This window comes from Geotrypetes seraphini, chromosome 3 (assembly GCF_902459505.1).
Source record: "Geotrypetes seraphini chromosome 3, aGeoSer1.1, whole genome shotgun sequence".
Taxonomy (NCBI): Eukaryota; Metazoa; Chordata; class Amphibia; order Gymnophiona; family Dermophiidae; genus Geotrypetes; species Geotrypetes seraphini.
This window is the reverse complement of record NC_047086.1, coordinates 238,293,068-238,315,687: the sequence shown is the minus strand read 5'-3', so window position 1 is coordinate 238,315,687 and position 22,620 is coordinate 238,293,068. Positions and strand designations below refer to the sequence as shown.

At 38.7% G+C, this 22,620-nt stretch overlaps 1 protein-coding gene across 3 annotated transcripts in view; it reads left to right on the top strand.

The window, feature by feature from the left end:
* CNKSR3 (CNKSR family member 3) overlaps positions 1-22,620 on the top strand; it is a 595,138-nt gene that overhangs the window by 541,643 nt on the left and 30,875 nt on the right. For all 3 annotated transcript variants that reach the window (XM_033936404.1, XM_033936403.1, XM_033936402.1), the window contains one exon: positions 9,233-9,572. In XM_033936404.1, coding sequence (XP_033792295.1) covers positions 9,233-9,572 — 340 coding nt within the window. The remainder of the gene's footprint in view (positions 1-9,232; positions 9,573-22,620) is intronic.

Below are 22,620 nucleotides of genomic sequence, written 5' to 3'. Positions count from 1 at the left end.
CGAGTAAGGTTCCGCTTCCTGCTGATGTATCAGAGGAGTTAAGCAAAGCTGAAGTTATGGGGGAACTGAGGCAAATCAAACAAATGCTGACAGAGACTGTGAGTAATATGGCAGAACTGAAGGAAGAAATCCTGAATATACACAGACAAATGGAAGTAGCTAATAAAAGAACAGAGTTAGAAGTTAAAATGGAGAGCTTAGAATGTGAAGGAAAAAGATGCAAAAATGACAGTTTGGAAAGAATTCAATTGAAAAGTCAGCTGGAAGATTACGAAAACCGTGGAAGAAGAAAGAATATAAAACTTTTTGGAATACAGGAGAATTTGGAAGGGAAAAATGCAATACAGTTTTTAGAAAATTTAATTCCTAGATTATTGCAGTTGGATTTCAAACAGCCTTTGGAAATAGAACGGGCACACAGGATAAATTCCTTGATCTGAGATCTCAATTAAAGGAAAAAGGATATAAGTATGGGTTATATTACCCAGTAAAAATGAGGGTATCTTGTGGGGATAAATCTTTGTATTTTGTTGACCCGGAAAAACTAAAGACCTTTCTTTCAAAATTAGAACCTATGTCATTTTAGCACAATGGGTGTTGAAATGAAGGGATAAATACTAAGACTGGATTGGTGGATATTGAACAAAAAATTAAATATAAAGAACTATGGGACTTTTGTTTGTTGGAAAAAGAAGAATATGCAACAAAGAACAGGAAATAAAAATGGACAAGTGAAAAAGAAAATAAAAGAATGTAAAGAAGAAAGTAGAAAGAAGGATAGACTGGAAAGACATTAAAGTGAAGTTATTAGACTGAACTTTTAGGAGACTGAAAGATGGATGGTTGGAGTAAAGAATGAACAAGAAGGATTAAAGGACTGGACAAATTAACACAAAAGGAAAAGTGAAGACTGAATAGGAAAATAAATAGATGTGAAGAAGAAGAAAGCAGGACTGATAGACTAAAAGGATATTATAAAAAAAAAAAAAAATGAATGACAATTGGCAGTCAAAAGTCTTTAAGAGTGGATGGATGGAGATAAGAAATAAATATGAAAGTTCAGTTTATTTAATAAGTCAGAAAAGGAGAAAGTAAAGAATGAAAGGACAATAAGGAAAAGATTGCAGAATGGACTAATGATAGAAAGGACAAGTTATATGATATTTAAATGCAAGTAAAGGAAAGGAAAATGAATAATATAAAAGAAAGATGCATAAGAATTTATTGGTAGCTGAAGGAATGTAAAGATTGATGTTGTGATAATATAGTTTTAAAAAGATTGGATTTAATTTGGAGAAGAGGAAATATAAAAAGGGGGAAAAAAATATTTTGAAAATGAAATACAAATGTTTAAATACAAATAGGGGATAAAAACTTATAAAATTGAAATTTTTTTATTTTTTTTTAACAGAAATATATGAAGAGATGGATATTTGCTGATGGATATTTAAAGGAGGATAGGAGAAGATGGATTAGATAATATAAGATATAGGAAAATGATACTTTTTATTAAATATATGACTATGATAGAATTTTCTTGAATGAAATAAAATGTTGGGGGAATGAATTAGAGATTGGTGAAATGATAAAAATGCATTAATGGAATGTTAGGAAATAAATATGGTTATGGTTAAATAATAGATAGATTAAATAATAGATAGGTTAAATAATAGATAGAGAAATTAATTACTTTAAAATGGAAAAAAAAAGAAAAAAAGGTTTTATGATTAGAAGAGAGATATAATTAGATATATTGTGGAGAGGTAGTGAGTTTGTCTCAATAAAGGATAAAGGGGTTATTAATAAATATTGGTTGCCTGGGGGGAGGGGGGAAGTTGGGATTACTGTCCAATGTGTGTCCTTAAGCAGTCATTATATTGGGGGGGGAGGGGTGGGAAGAAGGTGGGTATTAAAGATATTACTAGGATGATTAAGGAAAAGATTAATAAGGGATTGGGTAATTTGGAGGTAAGAATGTGTGCCATGGGGAGAAGTTTTTTAGATCTTAGTTATGGAAGAAGGGAAGAGGAAGATTATGATAAGGAGTATAAAATATATTATGTCTTAAGATATTTTCTATTAATGTCAATGGCCTGAATCATGTAATCAAAAGGAAAAAGGTATTATCATTTTTAAAGAAGCAAAACGCGGATGTTTATTGTCTGCAGGAGACCCATCTTAATATAAAGGAATCACAGAAACTAACGGGTGGGTGGGTGAAAGAATGTTTTTTTACTCCAGCAGAGGGTAAAAAAGCAGGAGTAGCAGTTCTTATAAATAAAAAATGTATGGCCAATTTTAAGATAGTAAATTCAGACCCACTCGGAAGATGGCTACATGTTGATATAAGTATGGGAAATAATGCCCTGACGTTGTTCAATATATATGCCCCTAATTCGAATCAATCAGAATTCTTTAAAAAATTGCAGAGTATGTTGTTACCACTGGCTGCTTCTAATTTAGTGGTGGCTGGAGATTTTAATGCTGTAATGGATCCATTAATGGATAAAAAATCAGGTAAAAGTATAAAATGTTTAGGTTTAGATAATTTGATTCAATCATGTGATTTGAAGGATATATGGCGTATTCTTCATTTTAATGATCAGGAATTTTCATTTTGTTCACAGGTTCATAAATCATTTTCAAGAATAGATTATATTTTTATTTCATCACATAAGGTGCAGCAAGTGATTAAGGCTTCCATTGATCCCATTATCATTTCGGATCATGCGGGAGTATGGATAGATTTACAATTAGATCAATTAGAAAATAGAAGACCTCTTTGGAGATTTGATTAATGCATTGCTTGTGGATGAAAAATTTTTGGAAAATTTTAAAACACAAATTAGTGATTTCTTTCAAATTAATTTAGTGGAAGATACATCTATTGAAAATGTATGGGACGTTTTTAAAGCGACTATGAGAGGTCATATTATATCATATTCGGCTTTTGTTAGGAAACAGATTAAAAAACAGTATATAGAGTTAGAAAAAGAAATTAAAATACTAGAAACTAAATTGGTAAGCAAATGGGAACATGATGTATTACAAGCTCTTTTGAAAGCAAAAGGTAAATATAACGAATTAGCTTCAAAAATGATAAGAAGAGACTTGTTTTCCAAACAGACAATGTATTATGGAAATTCTAATAAGGCGGGAAGATTATTGGCAAATTATCTTAAAGCAAAAAAAAGAAGCACTAACATTAATGGGATAAAAGATGATAATGGTATAATAACCAATCAAACTGATATAATTTTAAAGCAATTTCTAAAATTTTATAAGGATCTGTATTCTTCCGAGCCTTATTTGGAGAGGCAAAAAGATGGTAAAAATTTTTTAGATTTAATTATTGGACCTAAGGTTCCTGATCATATAAAACGGAGTTTAGATGAATCTATATCATTAAAAGAATTAGAAACAGCGTTGAGATCTCTTAGAGTTGGATCCGCTCCAGGTGGTGATGGTTATACAGTAGAATTTTATAAAACATTTCAAAATGTCCTTTCCCCATATTTACTAAATTTATATCAGACACAACTCATAAAAGGTGATATTAAAGGTACTATGGCTGAGTCAATAGTAATTGTTTTGCCTAAGCCAAATAAAGATCCTACTTTGGTTTCAAACTACAGGCCTATATCTTTAATAAATGTGGATAATAAACTTTTGGTGAAAATTTTGGCTTTGAGATTAGCCAAAGCTCTCCCACATATTATAGACACGCATCAGACGGGTTTCGTTGCTAAAAGACATCCTCTAATAACTCTAGATTATTGTTTCATATGTTAAATTTATTTAAAAAAATGGATGAACCGGCTTTTACAGTTTCCTTGGATGCAGAAAAAGCGTTTGATAGGGTAGAATGGAATTTTATATATCAGGCTTTAGAATGGTTTGGTATAGGTTCTGGATTTATACAAATGGTAAAAACATTGTATAGCTTCCAGATTGCAAGATTAAATATTAATAATATGATATCTGATGGTTTTCAATTGCAGAGGGGAGTTAGACAAGGTTGTCCTTTATCTCCTTTGTTATTTGATGTTGTATTAGAACCCTTATTGTTAGCAATACATCAAGCAAGGGGGATACAGGGTATTCCATATTCTGATATGGAATATAAAATTTCGGCTTATGCGGATGATATTTAACTTTATTTGAGGAATCCAGAGTCTACCTTATCTTGTCTATTGGAATTAATTGATATGTTTGGCAAATTTACAGGTTATAAAATTAATTGGAGTAAGTCTGAACTTATACCTTTAAATGTTCATTGTGTAAAAGGATTATTTGACGCTTTTCCGTTCATATGGAAAGAAGAAGGATTTAAATATCTTGGCATTCAAGTTAAAAATACAATTGAAGATACAGTAAAAGAAAATGAAAAATTTGTATTGAAAAGAGTTACAGAGTTATGTGAGCAATGGAATCCGTTACATCTTTCTTGGTGGGGGAGAGTTCAAACTATTAAAATGATGATCTTGCCTGTAGTTTGCTACCAAATGAGTATGATACCTATTTATTTTCAGGGGTCCTTTTATAAAAAGCTTAATAGCATTTTAACGAAATTTCTTTGGCTTGGTAAAACGCATAGAATAGCTTTGGTATCTTTGCGAAAATCAATTAAGGAGGGAGGGGTAAATTTTCCAAATTTTTATAGGTACCATCAAGCCTATATTTTACGTCAGGGTATGTATTGGATCCTCCCAGAACTGATAGATAATGCACCGGATTGGTTATATTTGGAATGGCGCCTTATGTTTCCCCTAAATTTAGTTCATCTTCCAAGTATCAACATGCCTAGAAGATACAGAGAAAATAAGATATTAATGGATACTTGGAAAACGTTGATGTTTATTAGTAAATTAACACCTGTCCCAATAAACAAGTCAACTAATCAGTCTTTATGGATAAACTCCAAGATTAAAATTGGCGGAGCTCAAATCCTTTGGAAGGACTGGATTATTGCAGGCATTAGATCTCTGAATGATGTTATTTCGGAAGGTAAACTGCTGGAATTTTCACAATTGCAACATAGATTTGGTCTTAGTAAAAAACAAAGTTTTAAATGGTTGCAATTGAAGCAGGCCGTTCAGGTTGGGTTCCCTGAATGGAAAACATTGAATAATCAATATAGTTTAGAGTTCTTATGCTTCCAAGCAGACTTCCTAGGGCATCAAGCCGCATTGTGGTATAAATTAATATCTGGATATTTGAATAAAAAACCAAAAAATGGTCTAAGAGACATTTGGAGCATTGAGATTAAGCATCAAATTACTGCATCTCAATGGCCACTAATTTGGTCTTGGAGAATGAGATGTACAGTGTCAGCATCTATGAGACAAACTTGGTTCTTTTTATTACATAGAGCTTTTTGGACCCCTACATGTTTGCAAAAATTAGATAGTTCTAAGTCCAATAAATGCTGGCACTGTAATCTGGAACCTGGGACGTTGGATCATTTACTGTATCATTGTCCCTACATTAAAAGTTTTTGGAATGCAATTTGGCCACAAATTAATAAATTGATGGAAAATCATGTAGCAATATCATATGATACAGTGTTATTTGGAATGATGATGAGAAAAAAAAGTCAAATTTCACCAGAAAATAACAAGCTTTTACTAGTCATGACAGGGGTTGCCATTCAGCATATAACCAATAACTGGAAGAATCATAGTAACCTTAATTATACATTTTGGTGGAATACAATTTGTCATATATTCAAAATGGAAAGAGTAATAGCAATACAAAGAGGGACATATCCTAAATTTATAAAAATATGGGGGCCATTGACAAAGTATTGTACTGAATGAATAGTAGGATTTATCTTCTTCTTTTCTTCTTTTTCTTGTCTTCTTTATGGCACACATGGAGGGGGGGTAGTGAAAATAATTTTACATAACATGTTATAATATGGTATACAATATGTATAAGGTGATTGGAAAGTACTTGAAGGGTGGGGGGTGGGAGAGGTGATAAAAAAATTTGTTCAGAATATTATGTAATAGATATAAAAGTGATATTGTGTATTCATTAGTTGTAACTCAATATTTTGTACACTTCATGTAAAATATGAAAATGAATAAAGAATTATAAAAAAAAAAAAAAAAAAAGACTTAGCCAAAAGGAAAGATTTTTAAACTATTAAGAGTTTTACCTCATGCAAAGTTGTAAGTAATTTCTTTAATAAGACATTAACTATTTTTTTCTGCGGACCTACAAATCCAAAATGTGGCCCTACAAAGGATTTGAGTTTGAGACCACTGCATTAGAGGATATATTGAGGTTGTTAGAATAGGCTGGACTGAACCATTTTGCTATGCTTACTCTTCTTGGAGAGTGACCACAGTGATATAGTCAGGAATAGTGCTGCCTGATTCACGATTCAAATCGATTCAGTTTTTAAAAAAATCGGCCTCCTGATTCGATGACCGACCCTTCCCCCATGCCTTCCTAAAGCAGGAGTGGCAGCGCTGCCTCTTGCTGGTGCCTGCTACCGCTCCTGTTTAAGGGGGGAGGGTCAGTCAGAAAGGCCTGCATCTTCCCCGCTCTTACCTTAAGGCTAATACAGCAGCTTGCAGGATCGCTGGTGCTATAGCGATCCCTGCAGCTGCCCGTCGTCCTCAGCGGCACGTTCTCTCTGCTACGGTCCTGCCCCTGCTCTGATGTCGGGGGCAGGATCGTGGCAGAGAGAACGTGCCGCTGAGGATGACGGGCAGCTGCAGGGATCGCTATAGCACCAGCGATCCTATAGGCTGCTGTATTAGCTGCTTAAAGTAAGTGCTGGGAAGCTGGGGGAACATACAGGCTTGCCGAGGGAGCAGGCCTTTGGCGGAGAGGAGGAGGAAGAGTGCCTTCGCAGCGGGGGGAGCAGGCCTTCACAGCGGGGAGGAGGAGGAAGAGTGCCTTCATGGCAGGAAGGGGAGATACCAGATCTGGGATGAAGTGAAGGGAAGGGAGAGACCAAACCAAAAAGAGGGGGAGGAAAGCAGAGGAGAGGTGCTGGACTAATGGAGAGAGGGAGAGAGAAATGCAAGACCACAAGGGGAAGGGTACAAGAGGGACAGATACTGCGCCAAAGTAGGTGGGCAGGATGCAGGATGGCAGGAGAAATAGTAGGAGAAAGCCTGTACCTGGGGAAGGGGATACAGGAGGTAAGGAAGAGAGAAAGAAGCTGGATATGGGGAGAGATAAGATGCTGGGCATGGAGAGAGTATAGGAACAGGGACACAAGGGGGACAGTATTGGAGAGGAGAATAGGGACAGGGACACAGAAGAGAGATGCTAGATGAAAGGGCAGTTGAGAAAAGGAGAGATGGTGGATCTGTGGATGGTGGGGTCCATTGCTGCAGCTGCGGGGGGATGGAGATGAACAAAAGGAAAGATGCTAGACTTCTTGGGGGGGACAGAGATGGAAGATGGATGCTTAGCACAGAGAAAGAAGAAAGGAGAGCCTGATCAGAAGACAACATGGGACCAGCATGATTTGAAAAATGACCAGACAACAAAAGGTAGGAAAAATAATTTTATATTCTGTTTTGTGATTACATTATATCAGATTTGAAATGTGTATTCTTCCAGAGCTGGTGTTGACCGCAAATGTGAGCTAGGATTTAACAGAGAGGAAAAGTTTATTTTGTTTACACCACAGGACCAGTGTGGGTAGGAGAGGGCAAAGGGGGTGAAGAGGCTATAAAATAAAACACCCTATTGGGCAGGAAAATTGAATTGAATCAAAAAATCAATTCAATAGGCTGAATTGAATTGAATTTTTTTTTTTCTTGAATTGGGCAGCACTGGTCAGGAATGCTGATCAGTGAATCCCAAGCAGATTCTAGGCAGGAAGGCGGGAAGTGAGGAGACAACTATTTCTGGAGAGTGAGGAGGCTGTGTTTCTGGGGAGAAAGAGAGGCAACAGCAACATCGGAACTGGTCTGGAATTGGAGCGGTAGGAAGCCTGTTTCTGGTGGAGGCAGGTGTGTGTGTGGGGAGGGAGTCTGGAGCTGAAGAGGTTGTACTGCAGGGGCCTGCTAGGAGGGGGAGGGAGGAAGTTAAGAAGAACATAGGCTATACACCGAAGACTTATAATTACAGCTGACAGAAGAGGAGTTAAGGTGGGGGAGCTGAGCCATCCCAATTTTTTGGGAAGCCATGGCCCCCCCACCCACCCCCATTCCAATGCCTATGCTCTAATGGTAGCAGCACAGAGTAGAGTATAAGGATCTAAAAGCTTCAAATTTTGCTTTTATTAGAGAGATAGAAGAAATCTTACACAACTACAAATAGAATATATGTGTGCATGGAGATAATGTTTGGTTCCATTTTGGGGATTTTTTTTTCTTGTCTTTGTTTTTCAGATGTTTTGGGTTGGTTTTAGAAAATATTGAATATGAAATTTGATTAACCAACTTTGCAGACATTAAGGTCCTAATTCAGTAAACAGTGCTTAACTGCTGGGCGTCGTTGAGTGGAATTGTAATCTGTTAGGTACCATTTATAGAATTGCGCTTAGCGATGCAAAAGCAGTCTTAGACACCAGTAGGCATTGAATCCTTAAGCGCACTGCCATGTAGACCAGGTTTTCTTTTCTTGGCCTAAACAAATGTGCCTAAGTTAGGGCTAAGTCAACAAACCATGCCTAAAATCGGTCCCTATCCCGCCCCTAACTATGCCTACTTGCTGGTAGGCACCTATCTCAAAATAGTAGACACCTACCAGCTAATTAATTTTTTAATTGTTTAATGTGCTTTCAATTAATGGTGCTAATTTAAGTCAATTAAGAACATTAAGTTAGGTGCCTAGATCGGTTAAGTATGCTGACCTAGGCATCTACCTCCAGATCCATTTACAGAATCTGGGCCTAAGTGATCAGGTTTTTATGCATTTAAGGATTAACGCACATGAAATTTCCAGGCCAGAATTGCAAACCAGATGCATATCCTTAAGTTTGTACTGTTTCCTGTTGTAGCCCACCCCACAGGAACCATCTTTATTCCTAATGACAAAGTACAGGGAACTATGCCTCATTTGAGAACAGGTTTCAGTCAGAATATTTTACCCAAGTAAATATATTTTGAAAATTGCCTTCTTTATATAAATGTCTTTTATCCATTAGTGGGCTGCCATCCAGGAAACAATTGCCATGTTTAAATTTGTTGCATCTTATCCTATAATAGAATACAATATGGGTAATTTTGTTGATTTTTGCCTTCGTTTTGAAAAACAGACTCTGCAACCATCCTCCTCCTCTCCAGCATTATCAAGTGGAGCAACTTGTTCCTCCTCCTCATCAGAAGTTTCAATGCAGTCAAAAGGTTCTTCTGCCTCATTGTCAAAAATGATTTTCCAGGAGAGACAGTCTTGGCTTGATATTGTGAATAGCTCCTCTGCTCCTGAAGAGATGGGGCAGCCGTTATCATTTTCTGTTCTGCTACATACAGAACACTCAAAGCTGGACAATGATAAGAGAACAGCTAGTGGATCTGAAGACTCTGTATTAAGGGAAGACTCAGCTTCTAGAAGGGACCATCTCTGTGTCCCAGCAGTGCAGATGATATTAGGCAAAGGTAAGGAAAACATGAATGAGTTCTATCTGATTATAAGGTGTAAGTTATGAATCATTTGTTGCACATAATTGGTATATTTTGCAACTAAACTGAATTACCTGAGGTTCAGATTTCAGACATGAAATCAGGAGGCTGTATGCGTATCTGCCATGGTTCCACCAGACTATCATTTCTGATTAGCAGCCTGCAGCCACGATTAGTGCTAGGAATAAATAGCTCTTTGAACACCCTCTTCCAACCTGAATACGTTTTATTTTTTTATACATTTTTCTCTCACTTGTCCCTTGTAGTGGAGGAGTGGCCTAGTGGTTAGAGCAGCTGCCTCAGCATCGTGAGGTTGCAAGTTCAGTCCCCACTGCAGCTCCTTGTGACTCTGGGCAAGTTCTTTAACACTTCATTGCTCCTGGTACAAAATAAGTACCTGTCTAAAATATGTAAACTGTATTGATTGTGTAAATCACACAGGACAAACAGTATACAAGTCCCATCCTGCTTTACCCTTCCTAGTATACTTCTCCCTCCATGTCCACGGGGGTTAGGGGCAGAGCCAGCTTGTGAATATTAAAACACTGTGAATAATATTCGGGCCGATTCTGCCCCTTCCCCTGCTATTTTAAGCCCTGTAAGCCCCCCCTTAAGCCTTACCTGGTGGTCTAGCAGGTTTTCGGGGCAGGAGCAATTTTTCCACGCTCCTGCCCGTGCAGATCGCTCACAGGAAATGTCTACCTTGAGCTCCCATAGTGTCTCGAGCCATTTCCTGTGAGAGATCTGGAGCAGGAGAGTGGGAAGATCGCTCCTGTCCCAAAAACCCGCTAGACCACCAGGTAAGGCTTATGGGGGGGGACTTACAGGGCTTAAAATAGCCCAAAAAATTAAAATGGGTTTCTGGGTTTAAAACCGAATCCGCGGATGCTGAAACCGCGGATTTGGAGAGGGAAGTGTATAGCTGAATTCAATTTGAAAAAACTTAAAAAAAAAAAAAATTATACCCAATATAAATTTACCATTTTCCATTCTCTGGAAAGATTTTGCCATCATCTTTTCAACCTGTTTTGCCTCCTTAAGATTATCACATACTAACACACACCCAAGTCCTGCTCCTCTTTTGTGCTCAAAAGTTCTTCCCCACCTAAACTGAACCACAATCCCTTGGGTTTGCATTTCTTAGCATTCTTCAAGCTTTGCTAGGTCCTTCCTCATGTTGTTCATACCATCAGGTGTGTCTACTGTATTCAAATTTTGTTGTCGCCCGCAAAGAAGCAAATCTTACCTGACAGCAATATCATTTACAAAAATGTTAAAAAGAACAAGCCCAAGAACTGAACCTTGAGGTACACTACTGGTAACATCCCTTTTCTCAGAGCTGTCTCCATTGACTACTATCCTCTGACGCCGTCCACTCAACCAGTTCCTGACCCAGTCTGTTACTTTGGGGCCCATATTGATGGCACCCAGTTTAATTATTTATTACACGCCTGTGTGGAACACTATCGAAGCCTTTGTTAAAATCTAAATACACCACATCTAGTGCACACCTTCTATCCAATTCTATGGTTACTCAGTCAAAGAAATTGATCAGATTTGTCTGGTAAGACCTGCCTGTAGTGAGTCCATGTTTCCTTGGGTCCTGTAAGCCCTATCCTGGTGGATCACCAGCCAGTCGGGTTTTCAGGATAGCCCTAATTGAATATGCATGTTTGACAACCTACTACCGACGCAAGCAGCAAAACTCAATCACTCCATCTCCAACTTGCTGACAACAACCTGCCACTTCAAATCATTTCGAAAAGAAATCAAAACCCTGCTATTCAAAAAATATATCCAGATGTCTTAACTCTTCCCCTTGTCCCTCCCCTCCCTGGTAAATCCCCCCTCATAGTTACTACCTCACTCGTAACCTCTCTTCAAAGTATCAACCAAGAATACAGCTCCCTAAACTGTAAAGCTCCTGGAGGTGTCCAGTTATCTTATTTGTTATCTCATTTGAAATATCTCCTGGAAATATCCAGTTATCTTATCGTATTTGTAATCCAAAATTGTAATCCTCCTGGAAATGTCCAGTTAGCTCTTTTGTAATCTGCCTAGAACTGCAAAGTACAGGCGGAATAGAAGTCACTAATGTAATGTAATGTAATGCATGGGACAGATTTGCATGCCTGCCACCTCCATGATATGCAAATCTCTCTTATGCATATTCATTAGGGCTATCCTGAAAATATGACTGGCTGGTGGTCCTCCAGGACAGGGTTGGGAACCACTGCTATAAACCAATGGATTCCATAAACTTCACTATTCTCTCTCTTTAAAAGTGTTTCCATTAATTTACTTACCCCAGAAGTCAGACTTATCAACCTGTAGTTCCCTATTTCTTCTTTATTCCCACTTTTGTGGAGAAGGAACCACATTTGCCCTTCTCCTATCCTCCTGTACTACTCCCAACTCTAGAGAAGCATTGGATAGGTCAGCCAGTGGAGCTGCCAGATCTTCCCTAAGTTCCTTCAGTACCCTCAGATATACACCATCTGGCCCCATGAACACACTGAAAATTGATCAGGGTCTACCACACCTCCATCCCTATTTGCATTTCTTCTGAGGTCCCACAGAAGGCACTTTAGCTGTGAACACAGAGCAGAACTTTTTGTTAAGCAATTCAGCCTTATATTTATCAGCCACCTCTGAATCTCTCAATGCCACTTTTGCACTTCTTCCTATCACTAAGATATCTTTAAAAAACCCATCTTGCCCCCTGTTTTACCATGTCAGCTATTTTTATTTCCATTTGCACCTTTGCTTTCTTGATACTCGACCAGTTTCTCTTAACTTTACCAGATATTTTTGCTTATCATCCTCTTTCTGCAGTCTTTCGTACTTTATGAAAGCCATTTCTCGCTGTAAGTCGCCTTGAGCCTTTATAGGTATAGGGCGATGCACAAATAACAGATTAGATAATCTCATTTCCCTTACCTTCTCAGCTACTTTTTTTGAGAACCAAAGTGGCCAACTTTTCCTCTTACTTACTTTCCTTACAAAATGGTTTGTTGCTCTTTATAATAGCTCCTTTTAGTTTTGCCCATTGCTTTCCTACTACCTGTCATGTTGATGTGTACCAGGTATTATCCCAGTGGTTCTGCTTAAAGGTATACAAGGGCATATTTACAATATGAGTCAGTTCACTTTTGTATCAGCACCACAGATGTTTGCAGTAGCTGGGTGACAATGAACATCAGTTAATATGCACAGCTCACCTCTTCTTTCCTATCACACTACTTACTTTCGTTTTTACCATTTGTTTCCTTCCATCTTTGCAATTTCACTTCCCCAGCTCAATTCAACCCTTGTTCCTCCTCCATTTCCTGCCCCTAGTCAGTTCAGTTGCCACCACCTATCCTCCCTACTGATGGGGCGAAAACAGAATGCTACTTCCTAAACATGTACTGTTTTGTCTTTGTTAATAGCACACCAAAGGCAGACAATAGATATTTTAATAAACTCACTTATAGTTATTGTTCTCAATTGTATGGACCTTCAGATCGCAGCCGGGTACAACACTACTGGTTGCTTTACTCTTCGTCGGTCCAGCCTTTATTAATTATTCATGTTGGACACATTTTGTGATTTTTTTTTTTTTTTTTGGTCTTTATTTTTTACTTAGAATTTTCTATATATTAATATTAAAGGAACGTCACTTACCTTATAGTGATCTTGTCCTATATTCACCTCTCTCGACATTCATGTTTCATAGTGAAACCTTTCTTCAGGGTTGAGGGAAACTGCAATAAAATAACCAATATCTGTACCTTACTTTCTCATATATAAAAGACAAACTAACAACAGACAGTGACTCTACTGCGTAATGAAATGCTAAAAGAAAGAAAGAACCAGCCGCTTACCATTTGAGGGAGCTAACTCGGACTTGTAACATGGCCGCGGTTTACAATTAAGGCCATTAAATACAGCTCTCCTGAGACACATCACAAAACGTATGACATCGACATCATCCTCATACCAGTGCGAGGCTCAGTCCCAGCAGGACCGGAGCTAGTACCCTAAGGCTCTCATAGGATCAATAACCACTCGATTTCCTCATTTAATCCTATTATTGATTAACGTCCTAAATATGACATCCCTGTATAATGCTGGTGTGGTGTCATCTTGAGTATGGTGGAGGCTTGTTCTTCTATTTTCAAGTCATCTCCACTGTGTATAGTGTCTTCGATGCTGGTAGGTCCCACAAAAAAAGTGGAAGACCTCTACTGACCATATGGTATTAGTATGGAAAGAGATATAATAGGAAAGTCATAGGACTGGACAGAAAGGAAGGGTCCTTGGCACTCAGAGAAAGAGACTACTTTCCCAGTATCATTAGTGACTGTATTTGAGGTAAACTACTTACATAGGTATAATTTCAAATCCAAGGTCTGGTTCCTATGATATTTTGTTCTCTTCCCCACCCCCAACCACCACACACACTTCTCTCACCCACCAGAGAGTCTCGGCCCACTGGGAAGTTGGTCTTTTCCCAGGAACTGCAAGCACTGGATGATGACTGGGAGAAGCATTTTATCAAGGACTTCCCAATAAATCTGGTACGTTTAAGTTCCCATGTTGGCGCAGATGTCATTACATATCTTCTGAGAGAGGAACATTTTAAGAAAGTGTGAAAAAATAATTGCCAGCAGCTTTTTTATGCTCACTCAAACTGTGCATTAATAACTAGAAGTAGCATTAAGATGTTTCCCATTTTGTATTTAGCTAGAAAACTAAGGCAAACAGTGATATGTTGTTATTATTAAAATAGGGTAAAAGAGTCTGAACACTGGTCTACACTGCAGGCATTCTACCAGCCTGATGCACAGTCCACAATAATAAAGCAAATTGATGTTATTGAATACAAGGACAATATGCTGTAAAAAAAAAAGTTACAATCTAAGAGCAATACCCTTCTCTATTTTATAATACTGTATATATAATCTTAATTTCACTGTAATATCATTTCCCCAATAACAATAGTATCTGTGCTTGAAACAATTGCCTTTGGTTCCTTTCTCATCGAATCTTGCAAAAATTTATGCAATTTAAATAATGAATGATCATATTACCCAAATTTACAAACTTCAGTTCTTACTAAAAAAATTGTGCTTGCAAGTATTTATTTGAAGTACTCTTTACCAGATAAACTATTTATGCAAGATCATTTCAGCATTACTTGCAATCGCTAGAGGTCATGGTAGCCATTTGGAGAGCAAGCCAGCATGGACAGGAGTGACTGGGAAATTGCTTATGCCCCGACAACACCCCTAGACTGAGAGTGATGGCCGAGGGATATTCTGTTGGGGGAAAGAGTAAAGGAAGCAAAGAGGACAAAGCTCAATTTTTCAGCTTCTACCAAAACAGAAAACATGGCCATAAATGCAAATAATCTTCCAGTCAAATGTGAAATCGGGCTGAAAAAGGATATTGTGCCACTTTCAGCACCATAACCCAAACCAAAAATCAGTCTGCCTCTATTCTTGTCACTTGGTTAACCTGTCAAGGTACTTTATGGGAAGTGGAGTTTCTTGTACAAGGAGCTAGATTCACTAACCTGCCTGAATCGGAACAATCCGTTTCCAATTCAGACAGGTCCGATGAATTCACTAACCTAAAATATGCAGATGGGGCGATAGGAGGAACGCCCCATCTGCATGCACGGATCACACATGCGCAGACGGTTTTGGGGGGTTTTTTTAACTTTAAACTTTTGCAGCGGCAGCAGGCTCTTCCCTCCTTCCCTTCAGTGTGAGCCGGGGGTTTAAAGCTGGCGCTGAACTGTGGTGTGCAGCCCCACTTTAAAACCATGGGCTTGAACTGCAGGAAAGGGCAGCAGAGAGCAGGAGAGTTGGGGTGAGCAGGCAGGAGAGATTGGGGCAGGTATGCATGTTAGGGGCAGGGAGGCAGGCTCATTCGGGGTTGCAGGAGATAGGGCTGACAGGTTAGAAAGCAGGGCGGCAGAAGGCAGGGCAGTCGCAAAGGGCTTTTTGCAAGCCCAGTCGGATCAAAAAAAAGTTTAGTGAATCGCGTCCCTGCCTACTTTGCATGCAGTTCCCCTCATTTGCATGTGCTCACCGGAAGCGGAATGCTACACAGGTTAGTGAATACTGCAGGAGGAAAATCTGGTCGCTAAGGGCTCGCAAACCGATCGGTACACAATCGGTTTGATTAGTGAATCTAGCCCATAGTCTCTACAGTAAATTCAGTGTTTGATTTATATTGTTAGATACCCAAGCTGTACATCTTGCAAGTCATTCTTAAGCCTCTTTACTTATCAGTTAAATAACAGTAGGGGGTTATAGCAATGCATAGCTGGAGACCGACTATGAAAATAGAACATTAAGAATATATGCTTATTTCACAAATACAGCTAGAAGTTCAATCTGGGTTTTTCAGTCTATGAAAGAATGTGATAACTAATTTCCCTAGCATTGTTCAAATCGTTGACATAAAGGTAGTACTGTCAGTTCCCCTGCTGCTGATAGGTAGATGTGTCACCATGGTAACAATAAATTCAGGGTTTGCTGGTGCACATCACTTGAGCTCTGAAATGCAGTACATTTTTAGTAACTATTTTTTTTTTTCTTGTATTTCTTCAGCTTTTCAGCTGGTGCAATTGATAGAACTTTTAAAAAATCTCCTTGTAACAGCAGCTTAAAATCCCCTTTAAGCCTTTTGTATAGCACTTATTAAGCCTGACCTTAAGCTATGGACTGCCAAGCTTCTTACCAGACTATACTAACCTAGAGTGGCCCTAACTTTTCTGGCCATTTGCTTTCCTAGTAAATAACTATAGGCAGCTTCTTGACCATCTGCTTGTTGGCTACCCTTTCTAGCTTTTTCAAGGACTTATCTTGTTACTTAATCCAAGCTTTTTTTTTTCCTTCTGTTCCTTTTCTCCACAATGCATTTTGTACCCTAATGACTATAAGTTCATTGTTTTCTTATATTCTTTCTATAGTTTATTGTCTTTTTATTCTGTATTTGTAGGCTGCTTTTTAATATGAGAATACTTGGGGGGGGGGGGGGGTTTTCCCACAATATGATTGTACAACTCTCCCTTCATTCAGGCAATCATCAACAGACAACACTAAATGACATCCTTGTCATAAAAACTGTGGTGTGCTGGAATATTTTGACACTAAAATTAATTTGATTTACAAGTCTTTCTGATTTCTCTCGTGAATAGAAAATGCATGCCTTAAAGTGCTAAAGTGGAAAACTTGTAAGTGTGGAGAACAATTTTCATAGGAATCTAGGAACCTTAACCCTGGAGTTGGGCACCTAATGTGTTTCCCCTAAAATAAAACAGTGTCTTGTATTCATTTTGGGCCCAAAAAAATGCACTAGGTCTTATTTTTGGGTAGGGCTTATTTTTTTCATGTACATGATCATTTCTTCCCCCTTTCCTTCACCCCAGTTCTTCCTCTTTCCTATCTCTCCTCCACATGTGCAACATCTTTCCTCCCCTCTCACCCTTGTGTCATCCCTCTTCAGCATCTTTCTATCCCTCCTTCCCTCTCATCCCCCTGTGCAGCAGAACCCTTGCCCAGCTTCCATCCTTCCCTCCCACCCCTTGTGCAGCAGAACCCTTGAGCACCCGCCCATGCCTTCCGTATGCCATGTTACTGATGACATCATCAGTTAAGCGGCAGAGGGAATTCCCTGGCGAGAAGGCTGCAAAGCAGCCTGTTTAGAGTGCTGCTGGCCCGATGCTTCTGTGGAGGAAGGTATTTATGACTCGTGGTCAGCGGGGTTCGGATGGGAGGGAAGGATGCAGGGTCAGGGGGGCTGCTGCCAACAAATCCAGGGATTAGGGCTTATTTTTGGTTTAGGGCTTATATTATCATGCTAGGGCTTATTTTTGGGATATGTCTAATTTTCGAGGAAACACGTTAGGTCCCTTGTATTCTGTCTGCAGAGCTCTATTTGTGGTAGTGGTATTCATGTTAGGTATGTACATGTGGTAGACTTTAGCCCCCCCCCCCCCTTGCGTACCTAGCCTATCACCTGGGTCAGGGTATAACATCTCTCTCAGTTGATTTCCCTGGAAGCAAGACATTCTGGAAAGATGTTTGTCTGCATTGCATACAAGGCCTTGAGTGTATACAGAGCCTACGAGTACATTACATACTTCTTGGTCCCCAGCCTTGCATGCTTCCAGAATATGTTATCGCAGTCATGCCTTTTGAGTTGTTGCCGAGTCTAAAGCATAGATTCTTAACTCAGTAGTCGGGACATACCTAGCCAGTGAGGTTTTCAGGATGATATAAGAATAGCTTTACTAGGTCAGACCAATGGTCCATCTAGCCCAGTAGTCCGCCCAGTGTGCATCACTTTGCCTTTGTCCACATTAAATTTCATCTGCCATTTGGATGCCCAGTCTTCCAATTTTCTAATATTTTCCTTCAGTTTTTCATAGTCCGCATGTGCTTTAACAACTTTGAACAGTTTAGTGTCATCTGCAAATATGATCACCTCACTCATAGTTCCATAAGAACATAAGAATAGTTTTACTGGGTCAGAACAATGATCCATTAATCCCAGTAGCCCGTTCTCAGAGTGGCCAATCCAGGTCACTAGTACCTGGCCAAAACCCAAAGAGTAGCAATATTCCATGCTACCGATCCAGGGCAAGTACTGGCTTACCCCTTGTCTTTCTCAAAGACAGACTATGGACTTTTCCTTCAATTCCAGATCATTTATAAATAAGTTAAATAGAACCAGTCCCAGTATTGATCCCTGCGGCACACTACTATTTACCCTCCTCCATTGAGAAAAATGGTCATTTAACACTACCCTCTGTTTTCTGTCCGATTAACCAATTCTTAATCCACAATTGAACATGGCCTCCTATCCCATGACTCTTTAATTTTCTCAGGAACCTCTCATGAGGAACTTTGTCAGAAGATTTCTGGAAATCTAGATATACTCCATCAACTGGCTCGCCTTTATCCACACCTTCAAAAAAGTCAAGCAAATTGGTGAGGCATGACCTCTCTCAGCTAAACCCATACTCATTAAATCATGTTTGTCTACATGTTCCACAATTTTATTTTTTATAATTGCTTCCACTGTTTTGCCCGGCACTGAGGTCAAGCTTATCGGAATGTAATTCCCTGGATCTCCCCTGGAACCCTTTTTAAAAATCGGCATAACATTGGCCACCCTCAAATCTTCAGGTACTACAGATGATTTTAGCGACAGGTTACAGATCACCAATTTCATATTTGATTATTTTCACTACCTTGGGATATATACCATCTGGTCCAGGTAATTTATCATTCTTTAACTTGTCATTTTGGCTTAGTATGTCTTCCAGGTTCACTGAAATTTCTTTTAATTTCTCCGCCTCATGACCCTTGAAGAACATTTCTAGTTAAGGTAGATATCTTATATCTTCTTCCATAAAGATCAAAGCAAAGAATTCATTTAGTGTCTCTGCTATGGACTTATCCTCCCTGAGTGCACCTTCTACTTGGTCCCACGGATTCCCTCGCAGGTTTTCTGCTTCTGTGTACCTAAAAAATGTGTTACTATAAGTCTTCTTCATATTCTTGTTTAACTTTCTTTATCAGTGTTTTGCATCTAACTTGCCAGTGCTTATGTCTCTTCTTATTTTCTTTATTAGGATGCTTTTTCCATTCTTTAAAGGATGTTTTCTTGGCTATAATAGCCTCTTTCATTTCACTTTTTAACCACATCGGCTCTCATTTTCTCTTTCCACCTTTTTTTAATATGTAGAATACATCTGGTCTGGGCTTCCATGATAGTATTTTTAAACAACATCCATGCCTGGTTTACACTTCTGACTTTTGCAACAGTCCTTTTTATCTTCTTTTTAACCATTTTCCTCATCTTATCATAGTTGCCCCTTGAAAAAATTAAATGCCGTTACAGTAGATTCTTTAGCAACGTCACTCCAGTTAGCTCAAATTTGATCATGTTATGATCACTATTTCCCAGCAGACCCAACACAGTTACCTTCCTATACTACGTCCTGCATTTCACTAAGGACCAAATCCAAAATAGCTCCCCCTCTTGTCGGTTCCTGAACCAGTTGCTCCAAGAAGCTCTCATTTATGTCATCTAGGAATTTTACCTCCCTAGCACTTCCTGATGTATCTTTTATCAAGTCAATGCTGGGGTGGTTGAAATCACAGTAACAAAACAATAATGTGCTATTAGTTTCTATGTGAACAGACTAATACCAGTTCATATGCCCCATTCATTCAAATCAATGATTACAGCATGCAGGAAAATCAAACAGCAATAAAGCAAGCGCTATACCCACAATAAAAGGGGGAAAAAAGTTGAGAAAAAGACCTCAGTTCATCTTCATGGGTCTGAAAAAACTCTACTTTTTTCAAAAGTCTTAAATCTCAAATCTTTTCACTCTTATTCTATATCTTCTTTCTTGCTATCTCCACATGAGCTCAGAGATATAGTCACTCCACCCCTCTTGAAAATCCTACAAGTAAGTAATAGACCATGTAAACGTAAAGAGCAGCCACTTAACTGCATATCGTCATTCACTCCAAACTTTTCCGTTGTTCTTTTCCAGAGCTTAACTTCTACCGCAGACAATCCTGCTGATATCCATTGCTCTCACGGTACCTGACAGGGAAATCCCCGTTTCACACTAGGCTGCGTCAGGGGTATAACGAGCATTTTATTAATACACTGCCAATTTTGCTGATCATACTTTCATAGCCTGATACCACGACTTTCAAAATGGCGTTACAGGTCTGCATTCCTTTAATTGATCAATGATACCCTCGCACACCCTTCTTAAACCATGTGTCTATTAGTGGCTATTAACTGCTACATATGTCACTAACAATACTAACTGCTAACATCACTAAAATTGAAGTAGTACACGGTTATATTACCAGTAATAGTCCTAATAACTATCTTCACTCTGTCTAGAAAGTTTCAATAATTTTGTCTCGGATTTCAAAAACATTCTCCACACTCCATCTGACCTCTTCCTCTTCTACCCCTGCAATAAATAATAGAGGTAGCTCAGTGGCCACCCTGTTTAAAAGCAATTAGTCTGGAGAGGCACATATTATACACACTGATTATAAAAGGTATTTTAGTTAGGTTCCATTGACTCATGTTTGAGTCCTAGCGACTCGATGAATTACAGATCTAACAAAATCAGTTTTGTGCTAGTCTGGTAAGGTCCTCCTGGGTCATCCCCATGGTTGTTTTCAGCATGTCCAGTCATTTGATTACAGGTCATCCTCTTCGCCTGGTTCCTTTGATATTCCCAAACATAATGTCCAATGATCTTTCTCTTATGACAGTGTGACTAAAATAAGATAGTGAAAAGGTATTTTATATATCTATAAAAAGAGGCATTTTGTGTCAAGTCTCATTATGCAGTTTTAAATCTGTTTTTAATTGTAAAAATCGTACTGCAGTGGCTTGACAAATTGAGCATCTGTTTCGTATGGTGGAATTTGTAATTAAGTTGAGGTAAAATCAACAAATACCTTGAAGTTAAAAATGAGATCTCGGAAGCCCTTTAACCATAAGCATTTTTTTTCTAAGCTTTTTATAATGTCTATCTAGTTTCTATAAAAAATCAAGCAGCTATAACCCACAATTATAGCTTGGTTGTGTCGAGGAAAGCAAGACAAAGGATTCATCACAGTAAAATTAGATGCTGCTTTTTCTCTGGAATATTTTTCTTTCCAGAGTAAATGGGAGATATTTGTAAAGAGAGGCTACTCTATGTGGAATGACTCATTAGAAAGCTTGTTTTAGGTAGCTAAGAATAAATGTTCATATAAGTATCATGCGTAGTCCTTTTCCACAAACCCTACAATATTGGACTATTTCTCCTTTGAATAGAAGATCGCCCACCTTTATGATGTGTATGATCATTTTTTTTTAATCTTTCTGGTAAAGCTTGTACCATTCAGATAGCCCAGGTTAGACAGATGAAAGCAAGTATTTTTAAAATCTTCTCCCAGTTACACTCCTCCTGACCTTAGTCAAATCACTTATTTCCCAGTGTTTCAAATAACATACAATCAAAGGAGTAAATATTCAACCAGTGGAGGTGAGCAATTTGCTGATTGCTGCTGGCATTGTTCTTGGATATTCAATGTAGAGAATGACACGGTGACAAAATTCATCACCATTCCCGTCCCCGCGGATAACCGCGGGAAACCATCTTCATGTCATTCTTTAAGGAGAGAGGGAAGAATCAGAGTATGAATGGGCACCACAACCACTGACCCTCAAGCTTTGCTTTGAAGAATGCTGGTGTAGAAGGACTGAGGTTGAGATAGACACTACAGAATGACAGTCTCTGATATCCAGAGCAGATATTGTGATGTCATAATGCCTCATTCCACCAGAGCCTAAGAGCCAATCACATCAGTGATGTCACAATGGCTTCATTATCCTTGGCTCACATAAGAATCAGAGTATGAATGGCCACAACCACTGACCCGCAAGCTTTGCTCTGAAGAATGCTGGTGTAGAAGGATTGAGGTTGAAATAGACACTAGAAAATGACATGGGATGGGGATGGGAACGGTGATGAATTTTGTCACCGTGTCATTCTCTAATTCAATGCTGGGCCATGTCTGAGCTTTGACATTGAGTGTCTGGTTTATGTGGAGCTGGCTAATGCATAACCGGTTAAGTCAATATTCAGAACTTAAAATGGCTATATGTTACCACATAAAGATAGGACTGACTTTCATGTGGCTCCATTTGTACGATTATCCTGGCAGTTAAGTGCTGAAAATTGGCACTTAACCAGCCAACACTGACTCTGCCCTTGGAACACCCCCAAAATTGGTTAGTGGTCTTTGTCATAAAGGGTAAGGGGATAGACTTAGAGATCTTAATACGCATATTCTGGAAGAAAGAAGGGGAGAGAGGGAATCTAATAGAGATGTTTAAATATCTCCATGGCATTAATGTACATGAGATGAACTTTTTTCAAATGAAGAAAAACTGGAATAAGAGGGCATAGGATACAGTTAAGAGGTGA